The sequence below is a fragment of the Ilyonectria robusta genome (genome assembly GCF_021365365.1).
Source record: "Ilyonectria robusta strain PMI_751 chromosome Unknown BGZ61scaffold_32, whole genome shotgun sequence".
NCBI classification, from domain to species: Eukaryota; Fungi; Ascomycota; class Sordariomycetes; order Hypocreales; family Nectriaceae; genus Ilyonectria; species Ilyonectria robusta.
The window spans coordinates 293542-315954 of record NW_025764466.1 but is presented as its reverse complement, the minus strand read 5'-3'; the positions used below and the strand labels follow the sequence as shown (position 1 = coordinate 315954).

Sequence of the window (22413 nt, the reverse complement as noted above, 5' to 3'; positions counted from 1 at the left end):
GTTAGGCCGGAATCCGGAGGCGCAGCTAAGATTCCCCCGACGATAGCAGCCTATTTGATTGAAGTATTACTTCTCCATCAACCTCAGAGTGTCGAAGAAGAAGAGAAGAAATGCCATGGCCGATCCAAACCCAGGTATTCCCAATCATCCCAAAACGTAAGCAGGCGATGGCGATACTGGTTGTCCCGTATTCCAAAGCTAACGAACGCCCCATGGCCTCGTTTCTACCAGGTCTCTTGACAAGCCAAAACACTTTCGTACAAGCACTCCCAAAGTACGGACAGGATGCATTACTTGCAAAAAGCGGCGCGTAAAATGCGACGAAGCCCGGCCGCATTGCCTGAAATGCCTCAAGGGTCGAGGTCATTGCGAGGGTTATGCTGTCGAGCCGAGCAAGAAGGCCGACGCACCTCCTCAAATCTGTTGGAATTCCAAATCAGTTGATCTTGCAACGCCGCCGAGAGTACAGCTGCGACTTGACGTCGAATCTTCATCGTTTCGGGGCTCTCAAGGCGCACTTTATTTCCAAGAATTCGTCGAGTTGGTTCAGGGACCGTGGATTACTGCGGCTTCCAACAAAGGTTTCTGGGCCGTGACTCTGCCTCAACTCGCTCACAATAACAGCACACTTCGTCATGCCGCAATGGCCATCGGTGCATTAAACGTATGGCATCGCCAATTCAACCAGAAGACGCTTCGCTCAGTACCGGTACCAGAGCTGTTGACCGACGACCGACGGGTGTCCTACTTCCACGCCATGGCTTGTTATGGTCACTCTCTGAAGCTGCAACATCAACAGGCCTCTCCGCAAAACGCCGTGTTTCTATCGCTGCTGCTGCTGTTCTTTGAAATACTACGAGGAAACAGAAAAGCCGCGCTGAATCATGTGAATCATGGCTTGGCTCTGCTGCTTGCTCTCTTGACCGATGATGACGCGACTAGTTGCCATGTGGCTGCCTTTGCGCCAGACCCGAAACCTCTGCTTGGAGCAGTGGGGGACATCTTCATCCAACTTTTGACACAAAGCCGAACGGTTGTCCAGAATGAGATTGGATCCGGTCCATCCCTACCAAACCTTGCCAAGGGATTAAAAGAGAAAAAACACACGGTTGAATCCTTCATGATGCTCCTCAGCGAACTCACGCCCTCCACTGCGACGATAGAGAACGTTCCGGCCAGCTTCAACGACCTAGACGAGTTTGAGGGGTACTGGATGGCCTGCCAGCGTCGACAGATCAAGATGATGCAGATCATGGCTGGAACCATGCGTGCTCTGGTTGCCTCGGGCTGCAAGAATGAAGAGGTGATGAGCGGTTTTCAGCTGGACTGGTTCGGGAACACGGAAGTGCAGGAATTCTGCGAGGGATTGAGAAACGCAATGCGAGCTCTGGACTCGGCATATTTGCCTCTTTTCAACAGGGTCATCATGTTCGAGCCCGAATCACCGACAGCTCTGCGAGCAATCCATTTACGCCTTCAGTACCTGGGTATCTACACCTTCGGCGACCCCCTGCAGTACCTTGACGTTGAGTTGTTGTATGCTCGGTCGCATCTCTTCCACGAATACTTGTCGGTAGTCAGACTAGCTTTGCGCACAGCCAAGCGGCACATCACAGAGCCAACCCAGCAGCTGTCATTACAGTGCGGTGTCGCGTCATATTTACTCGTGCTGGCTTTCTTCTGCCGCGACCCGTTGGCCCGCGACGAGGCTGTCTGGCTGCTGAAGGATTACCCTGGCCAGGACGGGCTGCTCGACTCGCACGCTCTCTACGTTTTGGCCGTGAGGAGCCTTGCCGTTGAGCGGATCAATGTGGCGGAAGGCTCAGCGGCGGAACAGTGGCAGCGGCTGTTGCGCCGGGAATTCGTCTTTGAAGCCGGAGGTGATCGCGTTGTCTTTCGATACCTCGATAAAGACGCGACAACGGGACAATGGGAACTGGTGGAAGAGGCGGTTGATGTTAGCGAGAGATCTGATGATGTGACGTGGATACGGCGGCCATTGTCAACATCGTGTGCGCTGCTGATGGCAGATTTGGTTGGTTATGAGAGCTGAGTATGGAGTTTAGAGGCAAACAGGAAGGACATCTAGGTTCAATTTGAACAATAATCAATCCACAACGCCCTGGCTATTAAATCGAATCGGCCTCGATTGACCTGGCTCAACAGGAACTTGGAAGCAGAATATGGTCGATTCTTTCCATGAGAGAGCCTGTGTCCATGACCTACAATGCGTCAATGACGTGGAAATTGTGCATCTCACCCTCCTGCCAAGCTCGTAAAGACCTTTCCGCTTTTGGATGTTTACGAGCCGTGCAGTAGTCTGGGGCAGGCTGCCGAAACAGCTAGATAAGCGGCAAGCCGAAGAAACCTCCATAGAGCTGAATGCCTTGCACCTTAAAATTAGATTGTACGACGGGGTTATAAATTCGCCCGAGAGTCCGAAATTGCATCTGGAAGCTCTGGATGGTGACGTTGAAGAAGCTGGATTGCCTGTATTTCGTAGGCGCCAGGGTCACCCATCCTGCATGCTTGCTCGCCACGAGGACACGTAGCGGTGGTAAATTTCAAGGCTTTACCGCTAATGTCTATTCAAAATATTGAAACAAAAAGCCCAAATTGATGTGAACTGAAAGCACGCCTCAAGACACATTGCAGTCATAGAGTAGATACCTAGGCTTTGACATTTGGGGCTCGTTGAATCACCCAAAGAATAAGGCATGATCGATGACAAAATAACCCGAAGATGGTGCCCACTTTACTGAGGCAAGTGACCAATCGCATTATCTCATCCCAGAGTCGATGCAGTGCTCGTAAACTTCCCAAAAGGGAAACACGCGATGCTGGGTGGATTCGTCGTATTCTGCCTCGTAGGGCAACCAGCTGGTCAAGGACTGGTATAAGTAATTCCCAACTGCTATTCAATGAATCCCATATCCATTCTCACTACATCTACTTCCTCTCTATTGTTTCTTCCTCTTCATTTTTTACACTCCTTTGGGTCCTGAAACGAGCGGACAGGGCTGCCAGGACAAGTTCTCGACATCGTGTTCCAACGACGATTTTGTGACAGAAACAAATACACCAAAATCGAGTCACCTAGGCAGGCAAATTACCTCACGCGAGTAAAATACTAACGCTAACTGCCGCAAAAGATTGAACTCCCAACATGACTCCTGACCCAGCCCCGACCGACGCGGAATCGACGCCATCACACCCAAAACAAGCCGAACGAACCCCTACATACTCCGACTACTTCAGGATCTTCAGCTACGCGACAAGATGGGACTTTGTTGTCTACATCATCGCCTCTCTGTCCTCGATCGGAGCCGGAATCACCATGCCTCTCATGAACATCATTTTCGGCCAGCTCGTTGGGCAATTCACCTCGTACTTTGGAGATGCTTCGGACATGTCAAAGTTCGACTTTGACAGTTTGCTCAACCGCCAAGCGTTGTACGTCGTAGCCCTCTTTCTCGCCCGTTGGGCCCTGAATGCCATCAACAAGTTCTGCTTTCGAATGATTGGCATTCGTCTGTCGTCCGCTATCCGTCATGACTATCTGAGATCGCTGTTTGCGCAGGAAATCTCTGTCATCGACTCCATGCCTATCGGAGCTCCTGCGACCGCCATCACCACGACGTCGAACACGTTGCAACTTGGAATTTCGGAACACCTCGGGACGTTCCTCCAGGCCAATGCCACCATATGGGCTGCTCTCATTATCTCATTCGTCTGGAGCTGGGACATCACCTTGGTGACCTTGTCCCTGCTATTGTACATGATGGTTGTTCTGTGCGTGCTGTTGCCACTCATTCTCAAAGGCCAGACTGCAACTGCTCAGGCGGATGCACAAGCCAACGCCATTGCAAGTGAGGCTCTAAAGGGCGTTCGACTCGTCATGGCGTGTGGTGCTCAGGGCCGTACCATTTCCCACTACGAGAAATGGGTGCGCGAGGCTATGAGGCGAGGCCAGAAGATCTCCCCCGTTATGGGACTTCAATTTGGCTTTATAGTGAGTATCAATCGTGGCTTCTGTAATGTCATTCGCCAACTAATACGGGGCAGATGTTCGGCATTTATGGAGCGTATGGCTTGACGTTTTGGTACGGGACAAAGAGGTTCGGAGAGGGTGCTGTCAGTAATGCCGGCGTCGTCATCATCGTATTGATGTCCGTCATGATGGTCCTCAACTCCCTCGAGCGCGTATCGACGCCACTCATAGCTGTCAGCAAAGCCATGATTGCCGCATGCGAGTTCTTCACCGTCATCGACGCGCCTCTTCCCGATCGCGGTTCCTCGAAGCCAGACATCACCGCTCAGGACCTTGTTTTCCATAACGTCACTTTTGAATACCCAAGCCGGCCGGGTGTCGGAGTCCTAGATAACCTCAGTTTTCGAATTCGATCAGGTTGCAATACAGCCCTCGTCGGCCCGTCTGGATCAGGCAAGAGCACAATTGTTGGATTGGTCGAGGGGTGGTATTCTCTCAAGGGCCAACAGCTGCTGCCCCGGGTGATACAAGCTACGCCGGCAGAGAAGTCGGATGTTGATCAGGAAAAGGTATCTGAAGCTGTTCAGGATGCTCCGGTCGAAGCCAAACTGTCTGGATCTATCACTATTGGCAACCACAATCTGGAGGAACTGGACCTCAAATGGTGGAGGTCGCAAATTGGCCTTGTTCAGCAGGAGCCTTTCCTCTTCAACGATACCATCTACGGCAATGTCGCAAATGGTCTCGTCGGAACTGAGTGGGAACATGTCCCCGAAGCAGAGAAGCGAGAGCTGGTCAAAGAAGCCTGCGGGGAGGCCTACGCCGATGAGTTCATCAATCGGTTACCCGATGTGAGTCCACCATCTTCCATTTTATGTAGTCGTTTCCATAGCCTTGAGAGCCTCGCTGACACCTCCAGGGCTACGACACACGAGTTGGCGATGGCGGTGCAAAGCTATCAGGTGGCCAGAAGCAACGCCTTGCCATCGCCAGAAGCATCATCAAGAAGCCTCAGATCATCATCCTCGACGAGGCAACCAGCGCAATAGATGCCAAGAGCGAAAGGATAGTTCAAGCAGCACTTGACAGGGTAACTCAGCACCGCACTACAATAACCATCGCGCATCGCCTCTCGACTATACAAAAGGCCGACCATATCATTGTCCTGAAGAATGGCCGTGCAGTCGAGCAAGGCACACATCAAAGCCTGATGGCCGACTCGTTGGGCGTCTACAACGCCTTGGTGCAGGCCCAGTCGCTCCGTTTGCCTTCTACCAGCGAAGATGAGCATACTCGACCGAAACTGGACTCCGAAACAGATCCAAAGCTGAACTTGAGCGATGATGATGTCCCAACCACACCAGAAGCTGAGAACGATCCTCGTCAAAGCCACCAAGAACAGCTGCCTCCGAGCCTGTTTCGAATCATTGGCAAGCTTTTGTACAGGCTCCAAGCACAGAGGCCTCTCTTTATCGGTATTGTCCTTTCCTGCATGGCTATCGGAGCAGGTACGCCCTTACAGGCATGGTTGTTTGCCAAAGCCGTTCAAGTCTTCCTTCTGGTAGGCGACGACATCAAGAAAGAAGGGAGCTTTTGGGGCCTGATGTGGTTGGCCCTCGCTGCAGGAATTGGCTTCGGCTGGTTTTCTATGGCCTGGAACTGCTTGCACGCCCAGTACTCTGTCAGCCGGTTCTTCAAGACACAATATTTCACCGACATGCTGCACCAGAAGCCAAGCTATTTCGACCAAGACCAAAACTCTCATGGGACCTTGACCTCTCTGGTTTCAGGCGATGCAAAGCTGCTAGAAGAGCTCTTTGGCTTGAACGCCGGCTCTCTCCTCAACGGCGTGTTCAACGCCGCCGGTTGCATCATCATCTCGCTCATCTTCTCTTGGAAGCTCGGGCTGGTTGCCATGTTTGCCACCATGCCCGTCATGCTGACCGCGGGCTTCTGGAAGTACAGGTACGAGATCTATTTCGAAAAGATGAACTCGGCCGTCTTCATGGAAAGCTCTCAATTTGCGACGGAAGCTGTCGGAGCCATGCGGACGGTTTCTTCGCTGAACATGGAAGATGCGATCAATGGCCGATACCAAACCCTCCTGAGCGATCACGTCCACGCGGCTCGTCTCAAGGCCCAATGGACCGCCGGATTCTTCGGCTTCGCAGACAGCGTTGGGCTCGCCTGCCAAGCCTTGGTGTTTTGGTACGGCGGCAAGCTCATGGCAAGCGGCGAGCTCAGCTTGGAGCAGTTCTTTGTCTGTTTCATGGCAATGATCCAAGGCGCAGAGTCGGCAGCCCAAGTTCTCAGCGTCTCGCCCAACTTTGCACAGGCCGCTACAGCTGCGGATCGAATCTTCAATGTGGAAGAGTCGTCGGATTTTGGAGCAGCTGGGATGAGTGGAGGCGGCAACATTCCTGGGTCAGATGGCGGAGTGCACATCGAGCTGCGAGACGTCCATTTCAAGTATCCTACGCGGGATGTCTCCGTTTTTGACGGGCTAAGCCTAGCCATCAAAAAGGGTCAGTATGCAGCATTCGTGGGCCCTTCTGGATCTGGCAAAACAACCATCATTTCCCTTATGGAGCGGTTCTACGACCTTGGCCCAGACGGAGGCGAGATTCGCTGCAACGGCGTCAACATCAATGAGCTTAATGTCTACGACTACCGACGGAACCTGTCGCTCGTGGCTCAAGAACCGACTTTGTTCCAAGGAAGCATAAGAGACAACATCCTCTTTGGCATTTCCGATCCCGACTCTGTGCCAGACGAGCGAATCCACGCAGTATGCCGCGACGCCTTCATCCACGACTTCATCGTTTCCCTGCCCGAAGGCTACAACACCGACGTCGGCCAACAAGGCGTCTCCATGTCGGGAGGCCAGAGGCAGAGGATCGCCATTGCGCGAGCCTTGATCCGCGATCCCAAGATCTTGCTGCTTGATGAAGCAACGTCGGCGCTGGACTCTGAGTCTGAGAAGATTGTCCAATCCGCATTCGAAAAAGCGCGTGAGGGCCGGACGATAATCGCCGTCGCCCATCGGCTGTCGACCATCCAGAAGGCCGATGTCATCTTTGTCTTGGATGAGGGCAGGGTTGTTGAGCAGGGCAATCATGATGATCTTGTCAAGTCGAAGGGCGTTTACTGGGAAATGGTAAGTTTTTACATCTGCTTCGTGTCTTTCTTTCGCTAAACAATCGGTGTGCAGTGCCAGAGTCAAGCCTTGGACCAGTAGATGGCTGGCCCTGAGCCCCAATAAGACATTGGATATAATTATCATTCAGTCAATTTTCTTTGTTTATTATTCATGTAAATAGAAAGCACTCCTATCTCAATGTCTCGAACCTACTGGATTCATTACTCTCTGGCGTCTCATCTTAGCCGCAGCTGTGTTTAAGTGGACAGCGGGCAGCGTTGGGACAGAGCACTGCAATTTTAGCGTCGCCAAGGAAGCGACTGTCAGACTGAGATCGGATCCTTCGAGGCTCAACTAGGTAGTCACCGCCAAAATACACTGCAGTCTTAGCTCTTCTAAGGGAGTAACCGTCAGGCATCTTGAATGGCAGCCCATCCACCTTGTTAGTTCGACGCCTCTTGATAATGCGTTTGATGACGATAATGCGTTTGATGACGACAATGTGAGACTGCTCCGACCCGATTGCTCAATCCCTCTATTCGCTCGGCCTAGGCAGCCATATAAAAAGGACTGGGGGAAAATGTTGGGCAACTCGTTTCGTATTGCCACCATTACCAAATCACCACACTATAAAGCGGAGCGTGAAAATAGTTATTACTTGGTTTTTTCCTTGGTCAACATTTTTCATGATACCACCCTTCTTTGAACTGGTTCGACCTCTATCTAGTCTTCTGTCTGGGTACATGCTACCAGGACATTTACCAAAAGCTCGACGCCAGAACTCCCCCGCCTCATGCCGCCACACTTCCATTCGGTGAAGCTCAATACGAGGTTCGGCTAACTCAGCTGGTCGCAACTCGGCTGGGCGTCGAGCGAATTGTCGAATCACAACCCCTGTCGCTGGAGGCGGAGCATCATCATCATTCCAGCTTCCCCTCTCGGATTTCATTCCCTCCAGGCAACCATGTCTGGGATTTGTTTAATTGTCCTCATCGACTCCATCACAAGACACGGTTACCACAAATTCGAAATAAACATTGAACATACCTACCCAAGACGCGCAGTGGCAAGATGAACAGCGGCCAGACTTCAACGCTCCCAAAGCGCCCAGCCCAGCAGCGCCTTTTACAGGCCCAAACCATGAACCCTGCAGCTCCAGGCCTCCGTGGCGCCATGAGGCATGAGCATCCTTCTCTGTACCGAGGACACCCAAAATCAACAATATTGGAGCCTAGCCCTTCGCAAGCCCCGTCCTCTCCATCTGTTCAATCAGGTGGACATGGTGGCGATGCTACCAGGACCTACTTCGAGCACTCCACTGGCAAGCGGATCAATACCGATTCAATCATCACCGCAGCTCTCAAGAAGCAGTATCCCGAGCTCGAGCTCGTCGTGGTCCCACAGTACAGCGATGAGGGTATCCTGTGCAATCTGCTAGCTTTCGCTGGCGCGGGTCACGCCACTTTCACTCGCCTCGAGGACGAGGGCGACCTACCACCGTCGCTTGAATGGACGGTTTATCTGCCGCCGGCCCGTCGAATGGATGGCAACAAGGGATACCTGGGCGAGGATATCATCTTCGGCAAGTTTCTCTATCAGTGGGAAGGAGAGGAGTTCATCATCTATCTGGTTGACGGCCGCGATGGGGCGGAACCCTATCCACGGGTGAAGAACTCCTACATCCTCACGGCGGATGCCTTCAAAGCTGAGCAACTTGTGCTCGCCGTCGGATCGTGGACAAGCGACCTGAACAATGAAGTATGGGTGTTTGACCAGGGTTCCTTCATCAAAGATCGCGAGCTGTGGGAGAGCGCCCAGAAAGCAACATGGGATGCCGTCATCCTCGACGAGGACATGAAGAAGTCGCTCATCAACGACCACCTCTCCTTCTTTGAGTCTAGAGAGACGTACGCGAGTCTCGGCGTGCCATGGAAGCGAGGAATCATTTACCATGGCCCGCCTGGCAACGGTAAGACCATTAGTATCAAGGCAACGATGCACATGCTGGCCGACAGAACTCCCACTGTTCCAACCGTCTACGTTCGCAGCTTGGAGTCGTGGATGGGACCCGAATTTTCTCTTCACATAATCTTTGAGAAGGCGAGGGAATTCGCGCCCTGTTACCTGGTGTTTGAAGACATTGATTCCCTCGTCACACCCATGGTGAGAAGCTACTTCCTAAACGAGGTGGATGGCCTGAAAGAAAACGACGGCATCTTCATCATCGCCAGCACCAATCACTTGGAGCTCCTAGACCCGGGCATCTCCGTAAGTCGTCGTCCCCGTGCGGAAAGAAGCGTTGCTGACAGTGTAGAAACGTCCATCTCGCTTCGACCGGAAATACTACTTCCCTGACCCAAACGTCGATCAGCGAGAGGCATATTGCCGCTTCTGGCAGAAGAAGCTCAAGCCGAATAAGGACATCGAGTTCCCGGACAAGCTGTGCAAGGCCATTGCTGAGATCACGGACAAGTTCAGCTTTGCGTATATTCAGGAGGCATTTGTGGCGACACTGCTAGCAATTGCCAGGCGGTCTGAGACTAAGGCAACAAGCAGAGGCTCTGCAGAAGCTTGGGTCCTGGTGGGCGATGATGATGGCTCTGCTTTAAGCTTGAACGACGGCGACTTGGACAAACTGGAGCTCTGGGTTGAGATTAAGAAGCAAATCAAGTTCCTCCGCGAGGGCATTGAGGACGAATGAGAATGCAGCACATGACGGGGAGGGGGTAGGGTTCTGCCTGGTATTGTCTAGAGGTTGTAAGAGTGCTCTCCTAAATGTTAGGCTCGGTGAGGTGGGACGCTCCTTGAGGTGGCACTTGAGGTCTTGCATATTTAAGCTAGAATCCTAATGCTTTTCTCTCAACACCTGCTTATCAAACATAAACAAGTTCCCCCGACACCAAAGGTCGCCCGTCTTGCCATGTAGCGTGGTAGCGCTGAGTCAAACTCAGTTTCGCCCTCGATCAGCCAACATCTGATATCCTGACTTTAAATCCCATGTGCTGGGCGATGTCAATCAACCTGCACACAACAGCCTCCGATCCAGGTAGCATACCATGTTCTACTGCCTCAGGCTTAAACACGCAGTAGGTTGACAACTTGCCTTGGTCCGCGAACACATTCCAACCGTGGTCCCCATTTGGCTTGACCTCGAGACTAAAAAGAGGCTCCATCAGCAACTGCGATGTCTTTACCTATAGGCATACCATCCAAGTATGTCATCCAAAAACAGGTTGTGACTTCCAACGTTGATCTTAGTTTATGACGGCAAAATATCCCGCGATTTCTGCCCTCTTTGAGTGTTGGCTGACAGCTCGGGATACATCCGATAGCCCTACATTCCAATGGCTAACTGGGTGCAGTGATCCAGCTGCATTTTCTGAGGAAGTTATTCTTCCGATTTCGTGCAAATGGTGCGCCTGTCTTGTAGAGATCGACCCGCGCCTCCAGGTTCTGGAAATTTGGCCTCATCAATCCCGATCAAACAAGAGATTGCAGAATGGCCTCCAGCGGCTCTTCCATGGACTAAGATACGTGATGGATCGATTCGCCCATTGCCAATAATATCACGATTCGCAGCAACGGCCTAAATACTTCGTGGAGATGAGAAGTAGCGGATACGGGAGAGGGGAAGTAAGTCCATACTGTAATTTCGGGAGACATAAGCAGCTAAAGTCAGCGTGTATCATTGAGGTAAAGATTTCAGCCAGAAGTACCATCCTCCAAGTGAGGGAAAGACAGCGTCTTTAAGAGATCTATGACTTCTGCCACCTTCCTCTGACGTAGCACATAAAGAAGGTCAACTAGCGCAGCAAGTACGACGATGAAAATACCCGTAGAAAGTCTCGCGTTGTTGGTCGACTTGGTCTGTAACTGACAGTCGCACCGGCTGTTCGATTCTAGCAGGCATAGTAACGGAGGGGACGGCGTAGAACTGGATCTATGGACTAGAATCTGGGTCAATAGATGCAGAAGGGCTTTTGCGAAACAGTAAGAGAAAACAATAGGACGATGGATCTGAGAGAGGTAGGAGCAAAGCCGATGAAGATACCATTCACGCTCTCGGGCACACACTTACCGAGACTGTTCCAAAATAGGGTGCAACCCGGGGGGTTAATTCCCTTACCTGGTAACCCTCGGCACGATCTACTCAAGACAACACCCCTCGATCTATGAGGAAAACTCCGAACTGTGTGAGAACCTTCTCGCCAGCGCGGAGAACAATGCGGAGCAGAAGAGAAGCCCCAGATTCACGGGTTTACCCTCATCAAGGTTAGTAACAGCATGGCTACCTTCGATGCCCGTGAAGAGACTCACCAGTATCCAGGATATCAGCCAATCTCGGTTTAGACGGCGTAGTCCCAAGTTACATGGGAAATGGGCGTATCTGAAAGTCTACATTCCGTCTTACAATTTTGGGGCCAGACAGCTCAAAGTTGTTCGGTGGGTTATAAGATGTGTTCCTCCCTCGTGTCAGTCAATACCCCAGCTGTCACCCTGGCTTTCTTGGATAAGATTTTGTAGCATTTACTCATCAAAATATAACCATTATACTCTGTAATCGCTACTATAGTCCTGGATAGCGCGGAGGACGCGACAACCCCAGTTGCTCCCTTCCCTGTATCAACGACCACCGCAACCACAGAGATGAAGATAATCTCGAATTACTTGGAACGGCCGAGACGCTCCGGATGCTTCGGGGTCTTTACCTTCAGCTAGCTACTGACCTGATCAGATAAAAAACTAGGTCGAGGATACAACAGCTGACGTGGAAGATGGATGCCTATAACGAAGGGAGAAAAGCTTCAGTGTTGTGCCGTCATTCTGAAGAAATTCGACCACCTGATTATGTGGCAGAGAGCCTCAGTTATTTATCAGGAGGTGAGAATCTGGCGTGGTGTATCTCCTCGCACTAAGACGCCGAGGCACTATTTATTGTTTAACTAACAGTGGCCCCAGAAAATATTATATTAATCAACAAAGTAAATTAAAGAAAGCCAACTCTAATATCGTATAACCGGCTCGCTTAAAATTGCTATCTGCAGTAAAGCTTTAACTTAGAAGCTCTCTACTTTCTGAATAGTTTATATAGCTAACAGCTGAGTGTTTTTTTAATAGTAACTATATAATGTTTTAATTTATTATTTAAGGTTTATTATTTTATTATATATAACTTTATTTTAAAACTTTTATTAAATTATTTTTAAAAAAATTATTATAAAAGATTTTCTATATTATATATTTTTCCTATAATACTAAAACTATTCTCTAAAAGTCAGTATATTTATAAATTATAAAGCTACTAAATACCTCTTTAAAATCTATTATAAAATAATAAAGTTAAAATATATATTAAACCTTTAAGAAATATATAAATAATAGCTAAAAATTAAACTGCTTACTGCAGGTATAAGACCCAAATAATAATAATTTAATATATCTTATAGGTTTTCTTTTTTAAAAGATAACTTTATATTATATATTCTCTAATCGATTAATATCCTAACTAAAGCCAGAAGGGGTGTTTTAATAACCCCCTCTTTCGACCGGTCTGGATAACCGGCATGCAAGCAATAATCAACATTATTATTACTGCTTTGAACAGTATCTATTTGATCAATCTGACCGTAACGGATCCGTCAGGTTTTAAGAGCCAATTATTCAAGTAATACCGCCCCACCTATTTAGTACTGTTATATCAATTGGGGGGGGGGGGTCTACGGTCAGGTCTCCTCTATACTCGTTTAGGTATATATAGTGCACATAATGTTGTCGTTCTCTAAATACAAACTTCTCAATCTCTCCCAACATCAATCACCTCTTTGCAAAAACAGCATGGCCTCACCAAAAGCCGTCGTTCTCGTCACAGGCGCCAACCAGGGCATTGGCTACTGCATCGCGCAGCAGCTCGCGAGCTCCGGCAAATATAAAGTTCTTGTCGGAGCGCGCTCCTCGTCGAAGGCTGAGGCCGCAGTTCACGCGCTGCACGCAGAGGGAATTGACGAAACGAACTTGATGCCAATTCCCCTTGATGTGACCGATGACAGTTCCATCGCAGCGGCCGTCCAGGCGGTGTCGAACCAGGCTGGCCATCTGGACATCTTGATCAATAACGCCGGGCTTGGAACGTCGACTGCAGCTACCACCCGAGAACAATACCGCGAGATCTTCGAGGTCAACGTCTTCGGAGTAGCAGCGGTGATAGATGCGTTTTTACCACTGCTCAAGGCGTCACCTTATTCGGATCGTCGCATCGTGAACGTCACATCCGGCGTCGGGCTGACCACGATGGCGAATGAGGAGGGCTTCGAGTACAACGCCAAATCTTACTACGTTCCTGATTACCGCAGCAGCAAGGCTGCAGTCAACATGATAACGGTTGCCATGTCTGTCAAGTTCGCCGAGTACAATATCGCCGTCGTCGCGGCGGCGCCTGGCATGTGCCGCACTCGATTCACTGGCGGTTACGGCATGAAAGATGCAAGCGAGGGTGCCAAGGCTATCGTGCGAGCCGCTACAGAAGGAGACCCCAAAAAGCTCACTGGCACTTTCGTTGCTGATGAGCCACATACGGGCTGGTAAAGCAGTTGTGGAAGTGATTAGAGGGGGGTGATATTAGCAAGTGGCACTCAACGTCATCATGACCCTTTAGAAGGCTCTGGAGATGATGCTTGGAATTGAAAAATCTTGATGAGCACCCCCTACAGTTCTGTACTGAAACTGAGGGAACTTTGGTGACCCGTATCATGTATGTACTCAATCGTTGTCGACCTGCCTGGTGGAACAATCCTTGGAAAGGGGAGCCGCGGGGGGCTGGTGACGCAGTAGCCCTCATTCAGTTAGAAGAACACCCACAATCTAAAGCAGAAGTGGTAAAATTTGGCTACAGAGTCGCCAGAATACGTCACAATGTTCAAGGATGTTTTTGCAACTGTAAAGACGAAGGCATTGATTCGTTGATGATTTTACCAGCTTCAGCTAATGGACTCCACCATCTCCAGGGCTAGCTTAAAGGCTAAACTAATTGCGAGAGTAAGACGGATGGGTTACCACAAGTAGTTAGTTACATAAGCCTATTTCAAGTTCTCCACAGGCATAAAAATCCAAGTTACAAGAGCTATTTCGACCGGTGGACATAATCATCCCATGCTCACTACTAGCCTCACAGCATTGTGATTGGCATGGCACCACATTAGGATGTAACATGCAAGTAACAAACTTTATTGTACTCCTGCATCAGGCGGTGTTGATGAGCACATTGTGCGGGAACTTCCGGCAACTTCCATCTTAGTTTGGAGGAAAATGCCGCCAGTATTGTTCTCGGCAACTTCGCTTCCGGACTGTTCAGGGGTCCTCCTTCGTCAAAATACAACGTACCTTTCAAGGGAGACGAAAGAGAACAGCAACATCAACCGGAGGATGCACGGAATTAGTGAGCTATCTCCGGCAGGGGGTCGGAACACAAGAGGCTAGGTACCGTCCGTTGTTAGTACGGAGGCACAAAGATATAAAGCAACCAAGAGTATGTAGCATTCATGTCCGACACCAATCAAATAAATCACCAAGCCATTATTCAACTCACCGCTCATCTGTAAGATGCCCTTTCGCCACCGTAGATTGTCACCTTGCTCACATATGCAGCTGCAACAAGGATACCAACATGTCCTCCACCTTGACCTTCCTCTACCCAAACGATGCCAACGCTACGCACGACCTCGAATACTACAAGAATTTCCATATGCCCCTGATGCAGAAGCACTGGACCAAGTATGGCCTCAAGAGGTGGACTGTTTCTGAGCTGCTGCCGAATGCAGACGGGTCACCGCTCCCATACGTTTTCTATGGAGTGATTGAGCTGGAAAGTGTCGAGCAATTGCAAGCCGCATTTTTGGATGCCGCTGCAGACGAGATGGCGAATGATGTGAAGAACTATACTAGTGTCAAGCCTGTTGTGCTCGTAGGAAAGATTGTGCGCGATGTCCAGGTCTAGTAGGCAGAGCATGGCGATTAGATAGGCCTCTCATAGGATACTGTCGCTTGAAGGAATAGCGCGATTGGTGAGACAGGGTCATGTTTGGAATGTTAGCCTGCTCCAATAGTGAAAACATCAGTTGTTCGAGTGCCAAAGCGGGGATGACAAGGGCCTCAAATTGAAAGCCCATGTTTTATTCTATACCTACGTCAGAACAGCTGTCAAAAGATAACGAGGGGCCCGGTTATGACCACAAATGAATTAGTCAATAGCTTATGTATGGAGCTGGTATGAAGCTAGCCTTGATTGCCAACACCAGCACATGAGAGCTGTGAAAGAAGTGCACCTTTCCTAGGATAGCTAGATTACTTGACCATGCTCCTTGCTCCTCACTCTTTCTGCCACGTCATTCAGAACGCACTACTCAGGTGAGAACTGATTTACTGCTTGATCAAGGACGAGACCGAATCAATCACCGTCTTCTCGTAAGGTGTCCACTGAATCCCCAAAATCTTCTCAGCCCGCGAGTTGTCGTACCCCCAGGGCTCGAGGTTTGGCTTCTCGGAAAGCCCCCAGTTTTCCTCCTCCGGCAGCTTCTCCCGCAGTGCTGGGAAATTGTTCCAAACAGTTTTGACCAAATCCCCGTTTTTGTAGAAGCCAGCGGTAACTAGGAAGCGCTTGCCAGCTGCCTCCTTCTTCTCCATGGCGAGGACATGGGCCAGGGCCACGTCACGAACGTCAACCCACAGGGGGAAGCCCGTCGGGGGCATGCCGGACTTGTACTTTCCGGAGAGTACGTCTGCCAGGAACTGGTTGGAGGTGTTGACAGAGTCAAGGGACTTGACCTGGTATTTGACTGGGCCATAGATCATCGGAGGGTTGATCGTCGAGAGTGTGAAATTCGGCTTCTCGGTATCGATAAAGTCCCAAGCAGCCTTTTCTGCCAGAGCCTTCGAAGCAACGTAGGCAACGTTGGGATTAGCCAGCCCATCCTCGAGCGTCACGGGGCTCCAATCAGCCTCGGAGTATGTCTTCTTGGTACCACTCATGACGTAGCCCATGTTCAAGATGGCCGCAAACGAAGAGGTAATGACGACACGGGTAACTCCGGGATAGGACTCCTTGACGGAGCGGAGAACACCCGTGGTACCGAGGACAGCAGGATCAATGAGGTCCTTCTTCACGTCCGTCGTGTTGTAATGGAACTACAGCAGCCATGTGTTAGTAGACGAGCATTCGTTGCATGTCGGAGCCTTACTGGACTAGCCACATGGACTACGGCTTCCAGGCCGTTGACTTCCATCTTGCTGAACGCTCCAGGTGCGGCGATGTCAGGGACGACAACATAGTCGAGCTTCTCAGGGGAGAGATCCGCGTGGGACGCACGGATCTGCTGCCCCTTCTCCTCGGACCTCACGGTAGCCACCACGGAGTGGCCTCGACGCAGAAGTGTGTCAAGGACATGTCCACCGAGAAATCCGGTAGCGCCTATACCAATTCAATTAGTGCCTTGCGGTTCAGAAGAAACATCAGGTTGGGAACTCTCAGGTGGAAGAAAACAAACCCAATTCCACAAGGTCAAGCTGGCAGTACCTACCTGTGAGAAGGGTTTTCATGATGAAAGAGGTTGTTTGCTGAAGTTTACAGATGGATGGAGATCGAAGATGTTGTAAAGACAATGTTCATCTGAGAGTGGTGTGGGATGTGTAACGGTCAGCTACACTTTATAGACGCGCCATGGTTATAGGATGCTGAGACCCCCGTCATCAAGGATCAAGTTACCCTCGTACCATAGAAATCAAGATTTGAGGTCCGCCACGTCAATTGGATGGCCTGCGAGTCAAGACATCGCGCAGTACCACCCTAGTCCCAGCTGCGCCCCAACTAAATTAGCTTCAACCAGCCCTAAAAGTGTCATGATTCGGGCCGAGCTTAAAATGGCGCTGGTAATGCATCTCAACCGGGTGTAATGCTAACTCCGTCAACAAGTCCGGCGAGTATGCATATGTAGGCTTGGAGCCTATGTTACGCATGGCCCTGTTGAAAGCTAGGATGGATGTCAGGGTAGGCCTAGCTTAAATATCCCTGGCTACTTAAAGGCTAGTTATATATAGAAGTACAGAATAAGTACTACAGTTAAAATAACAGCGATAAATACTAAGAATTAGAAGCGTTTTAAATGGTTAGAAGTTATTCTTATTATTAAATATTTATTTTTAAAATTAATTTATAATATTAATATAATCTTTTAAAAAAGGCTTTTTGGTTAGAATATTAAAGTTTCTTTAAATTTAACTTGCTAAGGAAAACTATATAAAGTTATATTAAGAATTTTAAAAATATTAATTATTTAATACTATTATAACTAATAGTAATATAAAAGTAAAAAATAAAATTATAAATAATAGCAGCTTAAAAATAAATATTAGCTTTATTATTTACTTTTAAAACTTATTAATTTCTATTAAAAGTTATTATTTTTTAGTAGCTATTTAAAAATAATAAAAAATAAATCCACTCTATTACTTCAGCTTAAACTGAGTTTTAATATCAGCCTGAAGATTCCACTATATATTACAGCTATCTTTTATATAATTCTCTAGAGATGGAAGCTTAAAGAGCAGACAACTAGTAATCTTAAGTATCTTCTTACTATACCCTGTACCTTATGGATACCCTCCTCCTGGCTATTCACCCTCGAGTTACCTACCGCAGGGTTATCTGGTCCTGAGTTCTCTACTTCAGGTCCAGTTCTAGCAAGAGCAATTCTATGCTCAGAAGTACGAGCACAGAGGCAGCGCGGGCGTCGCGGTTGGGAACCCGAATCAACATGAAATAATAGGAAATATGTCCCCGTCAAGCCATGAACCGCCTCCAATAACCCTCAGTACATGGCTAGCTTCTTCCAGATACTCGGCCACACAATGAGATTCCTGGGTTTGTTAGTGTAATCAAGAAATCACCTCATGGAGTCTTCGCGATGCATATTACGATATGCTATTTATCCCTCTTGGCGTATTTATAGGTCCAAGCCCATGCAGGCCATCAAGCGCTCCTGAACCCTAGACCCATTGTTTCCATTAGCAATAGGATGGATGTGATTAAAGTCGGCGTAACATGGTGCCTCGTCTTATTGCCATCTAATATATAGAAGTGTGGTCGTTGCATTCATTAGACGTTCAAAGATATTTCGGGGCGACGTCGATATTATGCGCGCCTTGTTGTGGGCTACAACTAGTAGTCACCTTTTGATTCAATTCGGATTGCCAACGGAACTTCGTTGTCCCTCTAAGAGAATTCCAGAACCTATATTGATGGTTTACAGCAGCGTAAGGTTAAGTATGCTTTGAGGATGACGGAGGGAGAAAACATTGGAGTTGGAAGGATCGCATCGCCAATTCTTTTGATTCTACACCGGAAGGACACCCTATACACCGATAGCAACACGTCATCCGAGGTATAGTCGTACAGGTGCATCAAGAAGATCTTCATGATGCTAGCTGGTGTTGCTGCAAGACAAAGCGCCTGTAAACGCAAATTAAGCTTCACTGGATGGCAGTCTGCTTGAATTTTGTGACAACAAACCCAGGCATAACGACATACAGACATCGCAAACTACTGTCACCCCTTTGACTACGGTCAATAAAGTTGTCATAATAAAGGGTGATGGCTTCTCGTGCAACTTACTACAGTAAATATACCCAATTATCTATACGGCCAGGCGCAGAGCGCAGTACGCGTCAGGGACTACTTCCTATGTAACTTTTATACGCTGATATACGGCAAAATTAAAGATTAAGGTAGCAATAAGAGCGATTATTTAAACGGCAATTGAGGTCTATAGCATTATCTTCCAGGCCGCTGAATCTGGCGTAAACTTAAGGAGCAGCATCGGGATGGACACCCTGGTGAGGGTTTCCCTCAGTATACTTGCGATGTGAAGCCCAAGGAACTATCAAATGACTTGGGCGATATCTTCAGGCGACACAGAGTAACTGTAACGCCCGAATATGTATAAGATATTACAAATAAAGAATAAGAAGCTGATAATTTTAAACAGCTGCGAAGAACTGTCGACTTCAGTTCATTCATTGCGGGACGAGTTTTCGGTGATATCTCACTACTGTCGCCATTCTTATATAGTCAGCACTTCGCACCTTGTACGTAGAGCTCACCCGTATGGCAATGCTAATTGGGCATAGGATTAGTTCGAGAGCTTATAGCGAAGCATATTGCTAAGTCAGTCGGACCTCAGTCGTCGTTTACAGAATGAGATGGCGGGAGTTGTTCAACGGTGGCCATGTAGTGGTACGAGCCGGCCAGAGGAGAGGCCAGTATGCAACATGTATCAATGTGGATGTTCAGTTGAATGCGGGGGAGTCCAGCTTCCGGGCACGGGGGCTTTCATTATATTTGCAATACCCCTATGTTATCCATACCCATTCACTGTGCGTGAGTTTCATATCTCAGCTGGAGAGGAGAGCATGGTACCACCTCCCAGCGGAATGACCTGTCACCGTGGGTGACATCCCCGACGCACACGCGCGCCAGGGAGGCGAATAAAGCAGAGGCGATGACTTCTCCGATTTGTAGGACACCAGCCAATGACCAAGTTTCGGACTGAAGAATCCTCGGATTGGGTTCCATATGTAGGCTTCGAATAAGCATTGGCAAGGCCTCCAAATCTACAAATACAGCGTCTTCGGGCACCTCACTTGACCAATGCAGGCGCGCCCTTGTCTTCCGTCGTGATGTAATCTTGCCAAACCTGCGCGATATCATTCTTGTAGATAAAATCTTTATCCCCATAAAGAAAGGAATCAATCTTGATCTTCAGCTTTTCATCGAAATCACTCGAGTCTTTTTGTCGCTTTTGCATTGTGTCGTGGGACTCGTCGAGATGGTTATACCTTATCAAGATAACAGCGGTTAGCGAAATCGATGGAGTATTCGGGTCAGTTAGGGTACAAAAACTCACATCCTTTCATAATAGGGGGACCTGATTTTCTCAAAGATTTCGAGGGCATCGAGAATGGAGCGAGAAGAATGCTGTGTCCGCTCGAGCGCCCGAGCTAGAATCCATCCATCCTCCATGGCAAATGTTGCCCCAGAGCCAAAAGCGCCTAGTTACTTATCGTCAATAAAAGAAAAGGTATGAGTGACATCGATGTCTTTCGCTATGCACTCACCGGATAGCGGGTGACTAGAGTCTCCGATAAGGGCAACTTTGTCCCAGCCAGTAATCTTCTCTAAACGAGGTCCTGCATAGCCAGAAAACTCCCTCCATTGTCCTTCTGGAACAGCATCGACAGCGTCTCTCACCCTCTGGTCGAATTTCTGTTCTCATTTAAGCCAAGAAATTTTTGGATTTAAAAGGATGAGGGGCCTGTTCTTACCAGTACGCGAGATGCCACTCGCTCGTTGGTGGCAGGAATTCCCCAAGCTACAGTCTTCCCCGGGATTTCGGGTTCGTGATAGGATCTCACTGTGATTTCAAATAATCCTTCATTCTCTTCATTCTCGTCGTCGACATCAGAGAAATATGTGTGGCCGGTCTCTCCCCACCACCACGCGGTATTATGAGTAATATCCGGAAGGTGAGACAGGGATGACCTCGGGACGAGAACACGCCATGCCGTATTGCCTAAGAAAAGAATCATACATTAATTTGGCCATATCTTTTCTCGCGCTTAGCCGTTACTTGCCTGTGAAGTGAAGTTGGTGATCCGGAAAGAGGACTCGCCGAGTAATCTACCGCAACCTGTGTTAGTAGTAAAACTCGCCAGTCGAAGCAAGAAGCTGGACGAACTGATTGGATTCCGTCAGCGCCGACTACCATATCTGCGATGACCTCCGTTCCATCTTTGAACAGCAGACGCACGCCTTGTTCCCCAAGATTCTCCAATGATACGAGCTTCTTTCCGTACTGGATCACGTCTTCTGGCACTTGAGCAAGCAGTGCTGACTGGAGACGAGTTCTGCGAGCTCGAATTGCCCCGCGAGAATCCGCAGCAGAATTCTCTGGCTTTTTTGAGACATGTAAAATACTTCCCGTGTACCCGTTTCTGTTGTTTCGCGTATCAATTAGCAGTGCGGCCCAAGTTTAATTTCCACTTTTCAATATCCAACTCACCTTTGGTGGGTGTTTGACTTGGATCCGCCTTTCACGTCATCGCTAGCCCCAAGCAAGTCAAGGATTTTCCAGGCATTAGTGCTCAAGCTGATCCCTGCACCTGCTTCTCGAGGTTCTGGGTTCTGCTCATACAAAGTAACATGAAGAAATGACAACTTGGATAATGCGATGGCAGTGCCAAGCCCCCCCGGGCCACCTCCAATGATGGCAACCGTTGTCAATTGTTTTCCAATCATACTTGACGTCAAATCAAAGAATCGAGAGTCAACGTTCTGGGAAAATTTGCTGGTATCCCAGTCAAGTAGATGTCCTTGGGGAAAACTACAGACATCCGACTCCTGGATCAATAAGTAAGACCAGTGAACTAATCCAGCTTGTTCAAACAGTAACCCACATCCCGTGTAAGGTGGAACGATTTCATAAAACGTCATGGTGGGTCCAAATTTGCGATATCCCACTCTGCCTTATCGGCGAGAAAATGGCATGTACTAGCATTCATTGGTCACACACCAGACGTATTCCGACATGGCAATGCAATAGCGCTCGCGTCATTGACGTATAGTCGTAATCAGATCTCAGCATGATTGATCTCGACATCAGAACGGAATTAACGAGATACGCGTGGTCGTAAGTCCGAGAGTTGCTGGTAGGATCACCACCATGCACCCTCCAGTGTAAAGTAACTCTTCACCCCCACTCCCCCCCAGTTTGGGTGCAGAGATTCCCAGTTTGTTGGGCCAGGAACATCCATGGTAATATTCGGTTCGATCGGCTATTTGACTCCTTGCGCAATGGAAACCATGTGATTCCCAAACATATCAGATTTGTGCTGCATAACGGTGATTTGGATGAATACAGTCTTGACTTACATTCTCAACCCTCAACCCGATAAACCTCATTTAGTACTCCTATCATCGGTGAAACGCTGTCAGTGACATACTATCCGTTGCTAACCATCGACTACTGAATACCCAATTGATTTAATCCGATCCCCGCATTGCGCAGCCTCGGCTTTACTGGCTCACCGGCAATACTGGTGGGATGTCGGTTGGTCTAGTGGCTTGTAGCCCGATAGCTCGCATCACATCATTTCATGTTAAAAGGCGTAATCACGCCATATCTCGGCCACATTGACCCGGAGAAATCCAGCGACGCTGATTTGTCGGACTGGCCGGCGC

The 22413-nt window shown here is 48.9% G+C and overlaps 7 protein-coding genes across 7 annotated transcripts; 5 read left to right on the top strand and 2 right to left on the bottom strand.

Annotated features, from left to right (window-relative positions):
• The first annotated feature begins 72 nt into the window (after window positions 1-72).
• BGZ61DRAFT_431788 (uncharacterized protein) lies at window positions 73-2116 on the top strand. The gene is made up of 2 exons (XM_046243865.1): window positions 73-156; window positions 232-2116. Exons 1-2 carry the CDS (start codon window positions 116-118, stop codon window positions 2051-2053), a joined length of 1863 nt encoding a protein of 620 aa, XP_046096934.1. The 5' UTR covers window positions 73-115; the 3' UTR covers window positions 2054-2116.
• A 1050-nt stretch (window positions 2117-3166) lies between these two features.
• BGZ61DRAFT_539131 (P-loop containing nucleoside triphosphate hydrolase protein) lies at window positions 3167-7229 on the top strand (the record flags this gene model as incomplete). Its single annotated transcript, XM_046254748.1, has 4 exons — window positions 3167-4012; window positions 4066-4842; window positions 4911-7148; window positions 7203-7229. 4 exons carry the CDS (start codon window positions 3167-3169, stop codon window positions 7227-7229), a joined length of 3888 nt encoding a protein of 1295 aa, XP_046096933.1.
• Window positions 7230-8063: 834 nt separating this feature from the next.
• On the top strand, window positions 8064-10025 carry BGZ61DRAFT_402022 (P-loop containing nucleoside triphosphate hydrolase protein). The gene is made up of 2 exons (XM_046243073.1): window positions 8064-9398; window positions 9445-10025. Exons 1-2 carry the CDS (start codon window positions 8202-8204, stop codon window positions 9829-9831), a joined length of 1584 nt encoding a protein of 527 aa, XP_046096932.1. The 5' UTR covers window positions 8064-8201; the 3' UTR covers window positions 9832-10025.
• A 2940-nt stretch (window positions 10026-12965) lies between these two features.
• Window positions 12966-13712, top strand: BGZ61DRAFT_539129 (uncharacterized protein; the record flags this gene model as incomplete). Its single annotated transcript, XM_046254747.1, has 1 exon — window positions 12966-13712. One exon carries the CDS (start codon window positions 12966-12968, stop codon window positions 13710-13712), a length of 747 nt encoding a protein of 248 aa, XP_046096931.1.
• A 1078-nt stretch (window positions 13713-14790) lies between these two features.
• On the top strand, window positions 14791-15135 carry BGZ61DRAFT_562133 (uncharacterized protein; the record flags this gene model as incomplete). Its single annotated transcript, XM_046255839.1, has 1 exon — window positions 14791-15135. One exon carries the CDS (start codon window positions 14791-14793, stop codon window positions 15118-15120), a length of 330 nt encoding a protein of 109 aa, XP_046096930.1. The 3' UTR covers window positions 15121-15135.
• A 209-nt stretch (window positions 15136-15344) lies between these two features.
• Window positions 15345-16718, bottom strand: BGZ61DRAFT_510108 (ketoreductase; the record flags this gene model as incomplete). Its single annotated transcript, XM_046252045.1, has 3 exons — window positions 15345-16307; window positions 16361-16590; window positions 16700-16718. The coding sequence occupies 3 exons, from the start codon at window positions 16716-16718 to the stop codon at window positions 15543-15545; spliced, it is 1014 nt and encodes a 337-aa protein (XP_046096929.1). The 3' UTR covers window positions 15345-15542.
• A 3095-nt stretch (window positions 16719-19813) lies between these two features.
• BGZ61DRAFT_499158 (FAD-binding monooxygenase) lies at window positions 19814-21471 on the bottom strand (the record flags this gene model as incomplete). The annotated part of the gene is made up of 7 exons (XM_046251373.1): window positions 19814-20012; window positions 20081-20225; window positions 20292-20439; window positions 20499-20746; window positions 20808-20853; window positions 20912-21167; window positions 21236-21471. The coding sequence occupies 7 exons, from the start codon at window positions 21469-21471 to the stop codon at window positions 19814-19816; spliced, it is 1278 nt and encodes a 425-aa protein (XP_046096928.1).
• Window positions 21472-22413: the final 942 nt, after the last annotated feature.

Coding starts and splice junctions, on each gene's coding strand:
- BGZ61DRAFT_402022 (XM_046243073.1), top strand. CDS start 8,202: ATGAACAGCGGCCAGACTTCAACGCTCCCAAAGCGCCCAGCCCAGCAG. Junction 9,399..9,444: donor TCCTAGACCCGGGCATCTCC/GTAAGTCGTCGT, acceptor CTGACAGTGTAG/AAACGTCCATCTCGCTTCGA.
- BGZ61DRAFT_431788 (XM_046243865.1), top strand. CDS start 116: ATGGCCGATCCAAACCCAGGTATTCCCAATCATCCCAAAAC. Junction 157..231: donor ATTCCCAATCATCCCAAAAC/GTAAGCAGGCGA, acceptor CGTTTCTACCAG/GTCTCTTGACAAGCCAAAAC.